This window comes from Pipistrellus kuhlii, unplaced genomic scaffold, assembly GCF_014108245.1.
Source record: "Pipistrellus kuhlii isolate mPipKuh1 unplaced genomic scaffold, mPipKuh1.p scaffold_m20_p_9, whole genome shotgun sequence".
Classification (NCBI taxonomy): Eukaryota; Metazoa; Chordata; class Mammalia; order Chiroptera; family Vespertilionidae; genus Pipistrellus; species Pipistrellus kuhlii.
This window is the reverse complement of record NW_023425595.1, coordinates 10007892-10025872: the sequence shown is the minus strand read 5'-3', so window position 1 is coordinate 10025872 and position 17981 is coordinate 10007892. Positions and strand designations below refer to the sequence as shown.

The 17981-nt window shown below is 39.3% G+C and overlaps 1 protein-coding gene across 16 annotated transcripts in view; it reads left to right on the top strand.

Annotated features, from left to right (window-relative positions):
- Window positions 1-17981, top strand: part of CELF1 (CUGBP Elav-like family member 1) — a 70578-nt gene that overhangs the window by 34921 nt on the left and 17676 nt on the right. For 9 of the 16 annotated variants that reach the window (XR_006740906.1, XR_006740907.1, XR_006740905.1 and 6 more), the window contains exons 1-4: window positions 5645-5796; window positions 13277-13464; window positions 15153-15235; window positions 15590-15638. Coding sequence is in view for 6 of the 16 variants with exons in the window: in XM_045578018.1 (XP_045433974.1) it covers window positions 5726-5796; window positions 13277-13464; window positions 15153-15235; window positions 15590-15638 (391 nt within the window). In the remaining 10 variants the exon portion in view is untranslated. Of the gene's footprint in view, window positions 1-230; window positions 271-4474; window positions 4497-5644; window positions 5797-7264; window positions 7479-9206; window positions 9221-13276; window positions 13465-15152; window positions 15236-15589; window positions 15639-17981 lie in introns of those variants that run through there. The other 7 variants (XR_006740908.1, XR_006740909.1, XR_006740910.1 and 4 more) reach the window with 6 other exon arrangements.

Here is a 17981-nt window from a genome sequence, read left to right as displayed (position 1 = left end):
ACTTTGATATGAGATATGAGTGAAACATTGATCGGTGTATCCCACATGTGCCCCAACTGGGTAACAACCCGCTACCTGGGCACATGCCCTGACCTGGAATCAAACCCTTGACCTTTTAATGCATGGGATGATGTTCCAAGAGTTTTCTTTGGAAAGAAGATACATTACATATCTGGAATTATGAGACGTGTAGGCATGGCCCACTTATTTTTCTTTCCTTGGTTTTTTAGAGTGAAGACATAGTCCAGAGAGGGAGGTGTAAAGCTACAGGTATGGGCTAACTGCTGGATGGGTGTGCTCCGTGGGCATCTTTTAACCTTCTTGCATGAGGCCTGTTGTGCAGATATGAAAAAATTGCCTTCAGAAAGGTGATGGTTTTTCCCCTACATTATGGGATAATATTTCCTGTTCTTAGGAAACTAGAACTATTTTTTAGCCCTTTTCCAACTCTCTTAGATAAAATTTTAAAAGACAGGTTTATCTCCCAATTGAACTACCTGTTGCCTAGTTCTAGTAGCTTTGGGAGAGATGAGGAGAAGGGAGAGAGAGAGGGTAACGATATTCCATTCATCAACTACCCAGCTGACTTTCTTTTCCATTCTATTTCATAACTGAAAGACCCCCTAATAAATTAGAACAAGGATGAGAACATAATTTAATGGACTTTATACAAAAAATGTTACCTTCCTGGAACCAGAAATGGTTCAACATACTGATTTTTTTAATCATCACTGGACCTTAAATAAAAAATTATACTAGATTTGAAGTGTGGTCACAATTTGACAGTACACTCTAAGGGAGGTTCTGAGCAAATTTTTGCTGACTGCACTAAGTAGAGAAAAGGTCTTTCTCTTTGACACCGATTGGGGGAGGAGACAGTAGTGATTAAGGTTTGGAGAGGCAATGGAAAACCTTTTAGATTTCAAAAAGGTAGTACTTTTTCTCCCTTTCACCATCCCACATCCTTTCAATATACCATATATGGTACTTTTTATAGGCAAACCAACTTGGATACAATAGTCATTAAATTGGATCATTGGATACAAAAGTCAGTGCTTTTTGTTTAACAGTGATTTTAGGTTTGATATTTTACAGAGAGGAGGAAGGGAGAGAGATAGAGAGCTAGAAATGTCGATGAGAGAAACATCGACCAGCTGCCTCTTCCACACCCCCTACCGGGGATATGCCCGCAACCAATGTACATGCCCTTGACCGAAATCGAACCTGGGACCTTTCAGTCCGCAGACCGACGCTCTACCACTGAGCCAAACCGGTTTCGGCTATTCACAACATTTTTTTATTTGTTACTTTAAAACTCCCTTTCCCCCAAGTTTAGAAAAATTCATTGTCTATATTCTTATTTGAAACTTACAAAGTTTTCTGGCTTGTTTTAAATTATACTTAACTGTCACACTTTTTTGTCAAAAAAAAAAAAAAAAAAGCTTCCACAAAGTGAAATGCCAACGACATCATTACCAGTTTAGGTCAGTATATTTTTGCATATGCAAGATACTGGATTGGGAGCTGTAGGAATCCCAGTGATTATAGTAAAAATACTCAAGTTTTGAAGTGAAAATTTAAGTCCATAAAGGTTTTAAGCTAAATTAAGTTATCCTGGTTGATTATTTTCTAGTTGTATCAATTGCTTCTTTTCTGCATTCCTTACATCTAACTGCCAGAAGTTGTGGGGGGCGAGTAGTCCACTTAACTGTTTAAGGTTAAGACTTCCCTAGATTTTTTTACTTTTACATAACACATACACACATATACATGTATATGTATATATGCTGATGGTGATTTTTAAAAAATATTTTTTATTGGTTTCAGAGAAGAAGGGAGAGGGGGAGAAAGCTAGAAACATCAATGATGAGAGAGAATCATTAATTGGCCACCTCCTGCATACCCCACACCGGGAATGGACCCCAAAACCCAGGCATGTGCTCCAACCAGGAGAAATCAAACCGTGACCTCCTGGGTCATAGGTCCACGCTCAACCACTGAGCCATGCTGGCTGGGCCTGATGATGATTTTTAAAAAATATATATATTTTATTGATTTTTTACAGAGAGGAAGGGAGAGGGAGAGTTAGAAACGTCGATGAGAGAGAAACATCGACCAGCTGCCTCCTGCACATCCCCTACTGGGGATGTGCCCACAACCAACGTACATGCCCTTGACCGGAATCAAACCTGGGACCTTTCAGTCCGCAGACCGACACTCCACCACTGAGCCAAACCGGTTTCGGCCTGACGGTGATTTTTTTTTTTTTTAAATATATTTTATTGATTTTTTTACAGAGAGAGGAAGGGAGAGAGAGAGAGCTAGAAACGTCGATGAGAGAGAAACATCGACCAGCTGCCTCCTGCACATCCCCTACTGGGGATGTGCCCACAACCAATGTACATGCCCTTGACCGGAATCGAACCTGGGACCTTTCAGTCCACAGACCGACGCTCTGCCACTGAGCCAAACTGGTTTCGGCCTGATAGTGATTTTTAATGACATAGGTTCTTTTTTATAATTTAGCAATAGGCTCTAATTTTCTGTAAGCTCATCTAACTAGACTTCACATTTTGCCCTTTAAACAAATTTAGATGATCAGGGTGGAAGTATAAAATCCCTTCACCTGCTATAGAACTCCCTGGTTACAACACGATAGCCTGACATTTGCATATACCACCTGTGTTGTTTTTTTCCTTTTTTTTTTTTCCCTTCCCCTTGCCTATGCTTTGTTCTCTCACTCTTGACAAAACAAAGGCTGTGATATCTAGCAATTCTTCTAATTCCATTTTTAAACTGCTCATTCCACTCGGATATTTTAAGTGCAGGTTGTGCTATTCTTTTGAGGATTCCCTTATCTACCCATCATTTTAGTTTAAAAAATACATATTTTTATTATTATTTTGTGTGTGTTTGTGTGGGGGTGTTTTAAGAGAGAGAGAGAGAGGAACACTAATCAGCTGCCTCCTGCACGTAGAATACTGGGGATCAAGTCTCTGGGTCCATTGGGCCACACTGGCCAGGGCTCTACCCATCATTTTTAATGATTTGGATTCTTAATGCTATAGCAGATCGATTGCCCCTGCCTTCATATAATAAGGCTTTGAATTGTCGCCCTTAGAAAAGAGAGAATATTCTAAGCAAAGAAAACTGAGACAAAGAAAGAAAGAAAAGGGACTCATGAATATAAATTCATAATTCGAGGACAAGCGGTAAAAGGGGACTGAGAGAAAGTTAAGTCCTTCTTTTTCAGTGGACCCTTGGTTATAATTCTTCCTGCTAACTTTATTTCTAATGCATTCTTCATGGGAAAAGCCTGGAATGTGTTTCTGACTTAGAAATTAATAACAACCTGAGCATTTTTTGTGTGAATAACTCTTGATTCTGCTTTTTAATTTTAATACTTGCATTTTGTATTCCCATAATTGTTTTTATCATCAATTAACTTTGTAACCCTTTTCTAAAATTGAGTGATTTGTGATTAGTTTCTGTGCTTCCCGACCCCAAGCATGTTGAATTTAATTATACGGAGATAACTCTTGTGACCTGCCTAAAAGGAAGCATTCTCCTTCATGTAATAACATTTCCATCTTGTATGATTTTTAAAGCAGTGTTGCTTTATATATTGTAAAGTGGATTTTAAAACATTACTTCAGTCAGTGCTTCTCAACATTTGGCTTGGTGAACATTACTGTAAGGAGTGCACATACTTTCATGCACTGAGCAGTGGCAGGCTACTCAGTGAAGTCTCCCACATTTAAGTCCTCTCTTGTTCTAGATGTGATTCTGATTGAAACGGAGATATATTTACAAGCCATGTGTTTTTACTGAAGAATAAAAACATAACAATAACCAGTGGGATTTTTTAAAATTCGTTGATTCCTTTTAAAGGAATCCTTGTACTAAAAAATCTGCTTTGGTTAACTGATCTCACAAATTTACTCATTGGTCCAGATAACTTACTATAGGAGGAGGCATGGGATCAGCGCCAGTTTACACAGGAGAAACTAGGACATACCTAACGAGTAACTTAACCAGTCCAGCTTGGGTTCCCATCTTCTGCCTGGCAGCCAGGGCTTGGTGAACTGTGTATTGTGTGCCAGTCTCCTCTCACTGTAGCTTGTTTTTGCTTCCTCCTTCAATGGAATGGAAGAGAGCTCCTGCTTCTTCTGTCTCTAAAGCAGTAGATCAAATGAGCCAGGGTCTCTGACAAAATAGAAAAGTAGTTAGCTGCTGTTATACTTTTAAGTTTTGGATGGTTATATATGGATATTAGACAGAAGACACAGTTTCTATGTTCCTCAGTCACATGGATAGGTGTCAGCCATTTCTATACAGATGAGAACAGTTAGTCCTATACTGTGTGTTATTTTTAAAGTAACTATACACATTTAGTTAGGAGTGCATTCGTTTACCTCTTTACAGGCTGAATATAACTTCTTTTTTCAAAGTTCTCTGTGTTGTTAACTGAGCTTGAGTGAAGTGAAATCTTTGAGGTAAGGCAACTCTAAAGATAAAAATGGAAAGAAGGCCTGTGAAATTTGGGAACCTTCACAGATACAGTTTTAGAGCCATTGCCTAAATATTGAAATGCCACCGTTTGTTGTTTGGAGGGATGTGGAGCTAAATTGAGAACGGGAGCACCACATCTGCCTTATTGCTAAGTACATCCACCTCTACTGCTCCCCATTAGGATTTTTATGTTGCATTCATTAATCATGGCTTAGCAGGTTTAAAAGATGACAGAGAACCAAGAGGCTTTCCTTATATGTTTGAGTGCTTGTTCCTAGCAGGCCCCATTTCTTTTTCATTATTTAGAAAGTCAAACAACTGAGAAGATACTATTTTCTAGTACTCTATCAAGAGGCAGAATATTACAATACCATTTTCATTTTTGCCTTTTAAAATTTCTGGCAAATTAAGATTCAGAGTTAGGAAAGCAGTTCTGCCTTGTGTCACCTAATGAACGTCACTGAAGCAGCAATTTTTAAAGTCCTTCACTCTGATGAGGAAGCTCACTTTGCTGTCAACACCATCAAGTAAGCAAGGTCCATTGTGTGAGCAGTAAGTTCCTGGTGTCCAGTTCTTCAACCAGCTTGCTCCTCAGTGCTTTTGATGGTCTGAACCAGTGGTCCTCTGTATGTGACCATTCTGAGGAAACTTGGTCCCAAGCACTGTGCTCACTGCTGTCTTTGTTTGGCACATGGAAGCTAAGTTTCGCCCAAGGCTAACAACCCAGTTTCCAAAAACATTTTCAGACCATGTAAGGTGAGGTGTTTTTTTTCTCCCAGATAGTTTCAGGTTTTGGGGGTCCTCAGAAACTAATTTGCAGGGAGAGAAGTTGGGAAGATATTAAACAAGTTTGTGTTTCTTCTGCTCTGTTAGCCACTGCTATCTTCATGGATCTGACACTCCATTTATCTGACAGTGCACTTAGTACTGCTTTGCCAGGGAAAATCACACAAAACAAGCCTGGTGCATCAGCACTTTCATTGTGTGCAGGGCTGAGCCTCCCTTCACATGGTCACATCCCCCTTTTAATCCAATGCTCCCTTCCCCTTCCCCAGTCCTGCCTGTTTCTGTGGCACTTACTGCTGGTTTCCCTGAGCTCCTGTTTCCACTTTGTGTTTTTTGTGGGGCCCAGGAAGCTAAAGCTGTGTGTATTTGTGGATCAGACAAGCGCAGCAAGTTAATATCATTGGCTTCTGAAGGGGAGAGTGAGGTGATGGCTGCGTTTAAGTTGGATTTCCTTCCAGAAATGATGGTGGATCATTGCTCTTTGAATTCCAGTCCCGTGTAAGTATTTTTGTTGTCTAATTTTTTATCATAAGCAGAGGTACTGGGTTGTTTTCTTTGTTATTAATGTAACTGGTTCTTTTCCTTAAAAGTAGAGACAATTGGATGAGGAAGCTAAAGTCCACGCTATTGTTATTTTATTTTTTCTAAAAAAATATATTTTTATTGATTTCAGAGAGGAAGGGAGAGGGAGAGAGAGAAACATCAATGATAAGAGAATCATTAATCGGCTGTCTTCTGCACAACCCCTTCTGGGGACGGAGCCCACAACCTGATTATGTGCCCTCGCTGGAAGTTGAACCAGGGACCCTTTAGTCCCAGATGCTCTACCCACTGAGCCAAACCAGCTATGACTATTATTATCTATTACAGTCTGATTCTATCTAATTACTGCTGATTTCTTCAAAGCTATAAGGAAGTTCTATACAGAAGAGGGTACATTTGGAATATGACCAGCGAGTGTGCTGGCTCCTGTCCCTCCAAGCTATAATGTTTTCCCATATGATAAGTTCTGAGGTTTGTTTTTTAAACTGTAGTTTTATTGCTTTAGGTTGGGTATATAATTTCAAAGAATCTTTTGGGAAGGTATTTTTAATGATGAAATTCTTAGACTCATTACAAAGGGTGTATTTAGTAGTGTATGCAGCATGCTGTCTTGCCATGTAAACTGTAATTTTGGATTTTTATTTCTCCCCCCTCCCCCCAATTTAATCGAAAATACAACATAATTGGGAGGTATCAGGTGCACCCACCCTCCCAATTAGATCAATTTTGATTGGCAATTTGCCCAAATAAAATTTGGGAATGAGAAGCTCATTAGTTTGCCGTACTTGTTCAAGAAGTGACACTGCCACTGTACACGATAACCTGGCCCTGAGTTGTAGCTACAGGGGATCTGAATTCTGGGCTTGTAAGTGACACATTTCTAACTCCTGATTTCAGCTACTTTAACCAGGCTTCAGAGTATCCTGGGACCTCAAATAAATGAGTCTTAAGTTATTCAAAGCCAAGAATGTTAAATGTCTATCTTCTAGATAATGGGATAGTTGCAAGTCTTTAAGTTTAGGCCTCAATGTGCAAATCGGGCTACCCTGGGATTGGGTGTAACTGATGTGGATAATAGATTCAGAATAGCTCTTCATGGGATAGTTTAGTGATTCTCAAAGTTAGTTGACTTGCTTGTTTGAAATAGATCCTATGCCTTCCCTGTAGTCTCCAAAAATAATAGTTATTTAGGACTTTATATGAGAATAGATAACAGGTGAAATCACAGTGAATGGCATCATAATAAAGACTTACTATATAATAAAAATATTCCCATATACCAGATACATGACCTCTAGTAATAGGACTTTATGGCTCAAATTATCTTCCATTGTAACACTGTCTCTCTCTGCTTTGTTGCTACTCGTATTCAATCCTTAGATAACAGCATTTTTCCTCAGTCTGTTTTCTCATCTTTTAAAAGGTTGGATTGATTCAGCATCCCAAGAAGGCTGGACCATGGAACATTGCATGAAAGTTACCTGGAACATAAAATTGCAGATTTTTGGACCCATGCCCAGATATTCTTATGCTGGAGTAGGGTCTAAGAATCTGTATTTTAACAGTGTCCCATGTAGTTTTCATGTACACCAGAGTTTTAGAAGTAATGGACTGAATATAGGCCATTCTGAATAGAGGTAATCAGGGAGTAGACTGCTACATCATTTTTCCCCTAGTGCATTCACATCTGCTTTAGTCCTGTATGTATGTTCACAAAAGCTTTTTGAGGTAAATTGGGCATAGACTAGTGCCCATATTTTACAGATGAGAAACTCAGTTGAGAGGGGCTAAAACTGGCTTCCCTGAGGAGACTTGGTGTTAAGCTTGGGCCTAAAGTGCAATTTTAATGATGCATCCTTATTTTTACCCCTTAGACCAGGCCTCAGCTGTCATTGAGCAAAGTTACCCATCAATTCTCATGTTGGCAAGTCCTTGGGCCTCAGTGGACACCATATACCAAAACACACACCATAGTGTCAGGAAGAAGAAAGTTCTCGAGAAAGGTGTGTGCTTGCCACCCCTTTCTTGGATTGTAAGTCCTTTCCACTCATACTTCTTCATCAGGAGGCTTGACCTCTGAAAAGATATTGCCTGAGAATGTGATCTAGCGATGTAACGGTATCTTACTTTAAAAATTTTGGGCCTTGCCGAAGCTGGTTTGGCTCAGTGGTAGAGCGTTGGTCTGCGGACTGAAAGGTCCCAGGTTCGATTCCAGTCAAGGGCATGTACATTGGTTGCAGGCACATCCCCGGTAGGGGATGTACAGGAGGCAGCTGGTTGATGTTTCTCTCTCATCGACATTTCTAGCTCTCTATCTCTCTCCCTTCCTCTCTGTAAAAAATCAATAAAATATATTTAAAAATAAAAAATAAAAATTTTGGGCCTTGGTACCTGACCCCTAGTGCCTGTTCTCACTTGTAACAATGTCCTTGATTCCGCTTTGACCGCTCTCCAGCTTCCATTGGTTCCTCTTACTTTGCGTGCACTGTAAGATGTGGTTGTTCTTCAAGGGTTGTATCTTAGGTCTTTTCTCTTAGCTCTCCCATTGCTTAAGGGAGTACTAATGTGCTTTTCTGATTCTCAGATTTCTATATGTATTCCATAAGTGTCCCCTGAGCTCTGTGACTTCGAATATCTCCACCTGAAGGCTTCCCCACGCAAAAACAATCCCTCATATTGTCTGCACTAGAATCCAAGAGTGATTGGTAACTTCTTCCTCTTCCTCGTCTCCTTGATGGAGTGATCTCCAAGTTCTAGTGTATCTCCCGCGGCCCCCCCCCCCCCCCCCCCAATTTCTCAGCATTGCCTAGGACTGGTTCCTAATTTTAGGAGTTGGTTTTTCAAGAGCTTTCTGATTTCCATATTTCCTCACTTTATATCATCCCCTAGATCAGTGTTTCCCAAACTTTTGACATATGTGTACCCCTTCTATAATTTTTGTAACACTGAGTACCCCTCGTACTCATGAGAATATAGAATTAGGCTCAGCTAAGCATGGTGCAGTGCATATCCCCACCAAACTCCGGTGAACGCGTACCCCCACCAAACTCTTCCCGTACCCCTGGGGGTACGCGTACCACACTTTGGGAAACACTACTCTAGATTATTGCCAGATGTCTTTTAAAAGACAAATGTGATCCTTGTTTAAAAATCTTGGATTAAAGTTCGGTTCTTTCAGTGAGGAAAGCCCCTCACTGGTCTCTCTAACCTATTTCTTTATTCTTACTGATTTTAATTTATAATATTTTCTTTTCCCCCCTAATATTTTATTTTTTTATAGAGAGGAAGAGAGAGGGATATAGTTAGGAACATTGATGAAAGAGAATCATCGATCAGCTGCCTCCTGCACACCCCCTACTGGGATGTGCCCGCAACCAAGGTACATGCCCTTGACTGGAATCGAACCCAGGACCCTTCAGTCCGCAGGCTGACACACTATCCACTGAGCCAAACCCCTAATATTTTAGATTATTTTATACTCTCTCCTAACTTTCTCAAGTCCTTTTTTCTAACTTTCTAATGTTATCTCAATCTTCTCTCCTCTTCCTTCTGAGTCCTTACCATTTCTTCACCACCCCTTAAGCTTTCATATCTCTGTGCTATATAGCACTTTCTCCAGCTGCTTAGGGCATTCACCTTTAATTTCTGCACATACTTCCCACTCCAAATAAAATAAAACTATTAGCCACTTTTTAAGAAAATATATATATATTTTTTATTGATTTCTGAGAGAGGAAGGGAGATAGAAGCATCAATGATGAGAAGGATTCATGGATTGGCTGCCTTGTGCACACTTCCTACTGAGGATCAAGCCCACAACCCAGGCATGTGCCCTAACCATGACCTCCTGGTTTATGGATTGCTACTCAACCACTGATCCACATTGGCCAGGTTATTAGCCACTTCCCCCCCCCACAGAACTTTTATTCATTTGCTAAAGCATTTGTTGAGTATTATAGTTGCGTCCTTCCTCTAGGACAGGAATTGTTCCGTCCACTTTAATAGGTACTTATAGTGTGTAGTATCTGGCACATGTAGGAACTTTGAGAGCACGGTTGAATGAACGATAAGTCCTGTGAGTTTTTTTTTATAATTAGAGATGATTTCAGAGATAGGCACTCCAGACATAATCTCCATACCTCAGGGAAAAGATTGAAAACCTTTACAAGCAGATTGTTAGTTGTTCTATTGTTGAGTGATGTCTTAAAAAAACCTTTATTGATAGCCTTTTCTAGTACCTACTACCCCAACTAACATAGGAAGAGCTCTCTTTATCCAAATGAAAATTACTTTTTTCCAGCAAAGACACGTTCTGTCTTGTTCTCACTAGAGAACCAGCTGCTGTTTCTGGATCCTTTTTATTATGATGTTCTTCTATGCCAGTTTTTTCATCGTACAGTATGTGAGCCAGAGGGACCTGGTAGAAGTGGGTGGTGGCTAGAGTCTGGGATGCAACAAGTATTTATATAAATGGGGTTAACAGGTAATGAAAAAGGAGAGAGTGAATAAAAAGAGTAATGAACGTGTTTGGAAGTAGTTTTTAAACAGATGTGAAGGTAGTATTTGAGGGTTTTCTTGTAAGAACACATGTGGGCTGGGCTATAATGTAATCGGAAACTCCGCAGCTGGAAGACCTGTTAACTATCTTTTATGCCTCATTAATGCTCTCTAAATGTTCTGCGCTCTCTCTGTATGTGCTACTGCCATTACTCTTCATCTACTCTATAACTTCAGTTACAGCAAGGCTTTCTTTGCCTTGTCCCTGCCCTTCCAGCCTGTCTTCTGATTCCTCACTCCTTTTCTCTGTCTCTGTATTTTATGTAATTCATATAACATACTTTTATATAATTCACATAATATACAATTTACCTCTTTAAATCATATGGTCATTGGTTTTTACAATATCCATAAAGTTGTGCAACTATCACTACTATCTAATTCCAGAACATTTTTATTATCCTATACCTAACCCTAAACCCAAACCCTATACCTATTAGCAACCATACCCTCCCTCTCTCCCCCCACCCTTTTCTCCCATTCCTAGGGAACCACTTGTCTACTTTCTGTCTTTATAGATTTGCCTATTCTAGATATTTCATGTAAATGGACATACAATATGTAGCCTTTGTGATTGTTTTCTTTCATTTAGCATGTTCTGAACTTCATCTACATTGTAGCATGACCCTGTCATCTCTAGCCACTGCCCTTTTGTCAACTTAACTCATACTATCTCTAGTTGTATCTTTCCCATTTCTGACTTCACCACTAATGGCCTGTTTCTGTTAACCAGTTCCAGGCTCTTTTGAGCAGTGCTGTGCGATAGAGCTTTCTGTGATAATAAAAATGTTCTGTATCTCTGCTGTCCTATGCAGTGGCCTCTAGTCACATGAGGCTAATGTGACTGAGGAACTGGATTTTTCCCCCCTTATTTTTTTTTAAATTAAATTATTATCTGTGCTTCTCTCTCATCATTGATGTTTCTATCTCTTTCTCCCTCTCCCTTCCTCTTTGAAATCAATAAATATATATGTTAATGCTAGGTTCAGTAAAGGTGATGTGAGAATAGCCCTGGTGAGTGATCACTTACAAGAGATTTCAGAATTAAAAGACCGTGGTTGAGCTGCTTTCATAGATTCATCATTCTCAATGTTCTTCAAATACTATTCAAAGGTAGCAGTGGAATATATCCCAAGAAATCAGAAACACCATTCAGAAAGGATATATGCACCGCGGTGTTCATAGCAGCACAATTTATAATAGCTAAGATTTGGAAAAAGCCTAAGTGCCTATCAGCAGATAAATCGATTAAAAAACTATGGTACATCTAGACAATGGAATACTACCCTGCTGTGAAAAAGAAGGAATTCTTACTATTTGCAACAGCATAAGATGGACCTGGAGAGCATTATGCTAAATGAAATAAGCAAGTTTGAGAAAGATGAATATCACATGATCTCATTTGTGGAATATAATGAACAATATAAACTCATGAACAAAAATAGATTCAGAGACATAGAAGTGTTGAACAGACTGTCCAACCTCAGAGGAAAGGCAGGGTTGGAGGGCAAAGGGGGAGCGGGCTAAGAGAACAACCAAAGGACTTGTATGCATGCATAAAAGCATAACCCATGGACGTAAGACAGTAGGGGGTGGGCATGTGCTGGTGGATGGGAAGGGCTGGGGAGAGGACAATGGGGGAAAAAGACATATGTAATACTTTAAACAAATAATATTTAAGAAAACTGGTATAAAAACTTACATTTCCTTTAATGAAAACTATTACTTTATTTAGGGTTAGATATTAAAACATGGCAAATTTGAATATGGTGATAAGTTTTTGAAATTTAAGTTGTTACTGGTCTTAAAACAATGGTAGGGAAGGTCTGATTTATTTTGAATGGTAGAAATATTTGTAGTGTAAGAATTCCCTGAGGTTCTTGGCAATTGCAGGGATAGCAATGAAAGTATGAGCATTACAAGTTTGGTATGAGAGGATTGGAGGAGTTTGTTGTAATGGTTGCAGTTGGTAAGGGAACTAACTGGTAAAGTCTTGGAAAAGTAGCATTAAATTGGATAACTTAGAAATAATGAAAATCTAGAATGATGACATCATTGTTTATGTAACTAAAAGCCCGGGGCAAGGGTGTTTGGGTACACAGGTGTTTGGGTGCACAGGTGTTTGGGTGCACAGGTGTTTGGGTGCACAGGTGTTTGGCCGGCTGGCCCTGCTGCTACCCTCCTCCCCAACTGGGGACAGGGCTGGCCAGGGGGAGGGGCCTCGGGCGGTTGGCTGGCTGCCCCATCCCCTGGTTGAACTGTTCCAGGGGCAATTTGCATATTAGACCTTTATTATATATAACAATCACTTGTTAGAGTTTAAGACGCAAAACTGTTTTGGTCAGGGCACCAGAATTGAGCACATGAGACATATTCAAAGACCCACATTTTTATCAGTCCATAGCTTAGGCCTTGGAAATCAAGTGCTTCTGTTCTGATGTCTACTGAAAGAAAACTTTTAAAGTATCATTGTACTATTGGAGTCCTAAATCTTAAAATTAATAGTTCTTTGTTTATTTTATGGACATTTAAAAAACCCTTTGTTAAAAGCATTAAAATTTGCTTTAGAAACTCTGCCTATTAAGTTCTTCTGAGAATTCTCATGCTAGATAAAGAGTAAGTGACACTCAGTTTCTTAATTACAACCTAGGATATCCTCAGAGTGGCAGCTTTAGTTTGGGATCTAAATCTAATGCGAGGGGTGACCGTTGTGAGGGAGGACCTGGGAACCCTGGTAAATTGAATAGAAGTCATGAAAGGAAGTAGGACCCCCCCTCCCCCATTTTCCCAGGAACTAGTTGAGATCTTTAAAGGAAACAAAACTCCCTCTAGAGAGCAACATGAATGCATAATAGTAGTTTTATTTTATCTAATGCAGCTCAAAGAAAATGAACGGCACCCTGGACCACCCAGACCAACCGGATCTTGATGCTATCAAGATGTTTGTGGGCCAGGTTCCGAGGACCTGGTCTGAGAAGGACTTGAGGGAACTCTTTGAACAGTATGGTGCTGTCTATGAAATCAACGTTCTAAGAGATAGGAGCCAAAACCCTCCTCAGAGCAAAGGTGAAGATTTGGGTTTTATGTGCAATTTTTTGTCATGTACATACTGTCTCATTGTCAGAATGATCCTATGGTCATATTGGGAGGGGGGAATATGTTCTTTTACAGTCCCTATATATTCCAGGCCAAACTCATTTAATGACTTAAAAAGGAAACATGAAAGTGACTTCATGAGGTTGATTTGTAATTTGGATAGTCCATTTAGTAAGCTACTGATCACATAGGGTTTTCTTTAGTGTTTTGGCTTTGGCAAGCAATGCTAACGGGAGGGGAAGGCCATGGAAAGAAAAGACCGTCCCTGAACTCATGGGTTTCTGTTAATGTGTGTAAAGGCCTTACAGGATGGCTTAGCATCTAGGAGAGCCTCTTTTGTAGATAACTTGTTTGCTATAGCTTATAAAATGAACAGGAGAAGAAAGGTTGAACTGCTTCCAGATATATCCCACAGAGTGGAAGTTTCACAGGACTGATGGTGATAAGGCATAATCTTTGCCCCTTCACAGAGACATACTCTTATTTTTCCAAGTGACTGACTCAGAGTAATTTTCAGTGAAAGCTGTTCTACAGTGCAAATATCAACAAGTATGATTGCCATGTTTGTAAACCGGTTTAATAACAGGATCTAGAAGCAGAGGGATTAATTTTTATTTTTGGCATAGTTAACGAAAATACAAATTATTGTAGTTTCAGCTCTGGCTGGGTAGCTCAGTTGGTTAGAGTGTCATCCCAATATGCCAAGGTTGCAGGTTTGATCCTCGTTCAGGGCTCATACAGGAATCAACCAATGAATGCATAAATAAGTGGAACAATAAATTGATGTGGTCTTCTCCCCCCCCCCCCCCACCTGCTTACCCTCTTTCTCTAAAGTCTTGTATTTTCTGAAAATGACTGGCAATATAATGTGCAGTAATTTAAATCTTAATTGCAGAGTAATTTTTAAAGACATCTATATTGTGTCTCTTGGACTATGGACCCAAGATTTACAAAATATACCTCCTCCCTCCTATCCCCAGCAAAGATAAGCACAAAACTTACAGATCTCAGTCAGCACCATGTGATGCTAGAAACTTAATATTTGATGGGAACTAAGAGTCCCCCAGAAAAGATACTAAGAAATTTTATAGTTTAAAATGATAATTATGTTTGAGGCATATGATAGAAATTGGCTACAATGTAAGGAGTGGTTTATTCTAAAAGAGAAAGTTTCTGAAAGATGAAGAGCTTCTGAAAGACGAAGAGCCGCAAGTGTTCAAGGCCCCTCTTTGTCTTGTTTGTATTGAGTTCTAGCCCCGCACACTGCCTGATAAGGGTAGGTTGAATGACTTGGTACTGTGATCTTTGTAAGGGAAGTCATCTCTCCCAGAGATGTTATAGGAGCAGCTAGAGAAGAATTTTAATATCAATATAAACGAGAGACTATAACAGTAAAGAGAATGCATAGGAAAAAAAAGTTTTTTTTCCCCCCCTGCTAGGTATTCTCTCTAATTTTAATAAACATTATCTTTTCTTCTTAAGTTCTAATATATGGTGGAGCTAAAGTAGATTTACAGTTTGGGGAATAATGCAATAAATACTAATGATGCAAGAATAAACTTTTGCCCAAACCCTGTATGCCCAGGAAGTACTGAGTGCTCTAGGAATTCTCTACTTTCAAAGGACTGGTTTGATTTGTGAAATCGTCTTTATTGCAGGGTGCTGTTTTGTTACGTTTTACACCCGCAAAGCTGCATTAGAAGCACAGAATGCTCTTCACAATATGAAGGTCCTCCCAGGGGTAAGAAAGATCCTACTAAGTGCAACTGTGGTGGTATTGACACATGGAACATACTTACATGTATTAGATACACATTGAAAACCATTTTGGGAAAAGGGTGACTTTCACAAGAATGGATATAAAGGGAACTTTTAAAGATTATCGGCTGAAAGTAGTTCTTTCTCAGCCAAGAGAATTTTTACTTCTTGATTCAGAGTTCTATCCATTCTGATACTTTGTGGGACAAAGGTCATGAAGCAAGTGTGAGTTCAATAGAACTCTCATGGGCTCTAGTTTTGGTATTCCTTTAGAATCCTCATTTATATTTCTGCTTCAGTGTGTACAGTGGTAATATTCACATCTTCTCCTTTTCAGATGCATCATCCTATACAGATGAAACCTGCCGATAGTGAGAAGAGCAATGGTAAGCAAGCATGTAGGCCCTCCCTTTATCAGGTTTTTTTCTAGTTTGTAGTTCTCTTGGCATCTGATTGCATTGTACTCTGAGTAATTTCTTTTTGAGGTAGAAGTGACATAGAGCATTATATTAATTTCAGGTGTACAGAATAATGTTTTGATAAATATTGTGAAATGATCAGGCTAGTTAAAATCTTTCACCATACATGGTCACAAAAATTTTTTCTTATGATGAGAACTTTTAAGATCTACTCTCTCAGCACCTTTCAAATATGTAGTATAGCATCAACTGTAGTCTCCATGCTACACCCTACATCCTCATGACTTATTTACTTCATAACTGGAAGTTTGTACCCTTTGGGCCCCTTCACTGGCAACCATCAGTCTGTTTTCTGTAGGAGTTTGGGGTTTTCTTTTCTTTCTTTATTTTATTTTTTAAGATTCCTCATAGAAGAGAGATCATACTGTATTTGTCTTCTCCTGTTTGACTTATTTCACTTAGCATAATGCCCCAAGTTCATCCACATTGTCACAAATGGCAAAATGTTATTCCTTTTTATGACTGAATAATATTTCTCTGTGTGTGTGCATGTGCCACGCACACACATTTTCTTCATTTATCACTGTAACGTTAGTTGTTTCTGTATCTTGGCTGCTGTAAATAGTGCTGTAATGGAAATAAGTATGCATGTGTCTTTTTGAATTATTGATTTCATTTTTGTCAGATAAATACCCGTAAGTTGAATTGCTGGATCATATGGTAGTTCTGTTTTTAATTTTTTGAGTAGCCGCCATACTGTTTTCTATAATGGTTTCACTAATTTACATTCCCACTAACGGTGCACAGGGTTCTTTTTTCTCCAATCTTGACCAAAATTTGTTCCTTTTTTGGCTTGCTTTGTTTTTGTTAATTCTTTCGCAAGATGTTATTCCCATTGATAATTCTTTAGAGTGCAAGGGAGGGCGGGGGGGCGAACATCAATGTGAGAGAGACACATCTAGTAGTTGCCTCACACACATTCCTACCGGAGCCGGGGATAAAACCTGCAATCCAGGTACATGCTCTTGAATCCGCGGCCCTCCGGTTTGCAGAACAACACTCCAACCACTTAGCTGTGCCAGACAGTGCCCTTTCTTAGTTTGTGATAATAGCCATTCTAAGGGATGTGAAGTGATACCTCACTGTGGTTTTTATTTGCATTTTTCTGATGACTAGTATTTTCTCTCATTTTATAGGTTGCTTTTTCATTTAGTTGATGATTTCCTTTGCTGTGCAGAAGATTTTTGGTTTGTAGTCCCGCTTGTTTATTTTTGCTTTTGTTGCCTTTACTTTGGAGTCAGATCCAAAAAAGGCATTGCCAAAACTGATGTTAAGGAACTTACCAAGTATGGTTTTCTTCTAGGAGTTTTATGTTTTCGGGTTTTATATTCAAGTTTAATCCATTTATTTAATTTTTTAAAAATATATTTTTATTGATTTCAGAGAAGAAGGGAGAGGGAGAGAAAGCTAGAAATGTCAGTGATAAGAGAGAATCTGTGATTGGCTGGCTCCTGCACACTCCACACTGGTGATTCAGGTTGCAATCCAGGCATGTGCCCTTGACTGGAGTTGAACCCAGAACCCTTCAATATGCAGACTAATGCTTTATCCGCTGAGCCAAATTTTAGTTAATTTTTGGTGTATTGTATAAGATAGTGGTTCATTGCTCTAATGTCATCTAATAAATTGTCTATTTTTTTCTTTTAAGTATGGCAAATAACTGAGATAAATAGAGTTGATAGGGAAAGATTACAAGAATTTTTTATAGTGAACTGGAATGTCTTTGGTCAGTATAATTTCTTATGAGTAGAAGTAAACGAGCAAGTTAGGAAGGAGAACTTAGTCCTCAAAAGAACAGTCAGGCCCTAACTGGATTGGCTCAGTGGATAGAACGTCGGCCTGCAGACTGAAGGGTCCCAGGTTCGATTCCTGTCAAGGGCATGTACCTTGGTTGCAGGCACATCCCCAGTAAGGGGTGTGCAAGAGGCAGCTGATCGATGTTTCTAACTCTCTATCCTCATCCCTTCCTCTCTGTAAAAAAATCAATAAAAAAAGAATATTTTTTTAAAAAAGGACAGTCTGAAAAGGAAAGGATATAGTTAAACTCTCTGTAAGGTGTGTCCTGTTTCTCTCATCATATTAATTAAATGTGCAAACTCATTTTATGTCATAGTATATTACTGAGTGGTAGGCAAGAGCCTAAGAACTGTGCAGTCAACCATATTTACCTACTAGTCAGGTGAGGAAACAGGCACAGAATGGTTAAGTAACTTTCACAAGCTAATAAAACTACTTCATTTCCTCTTAAGT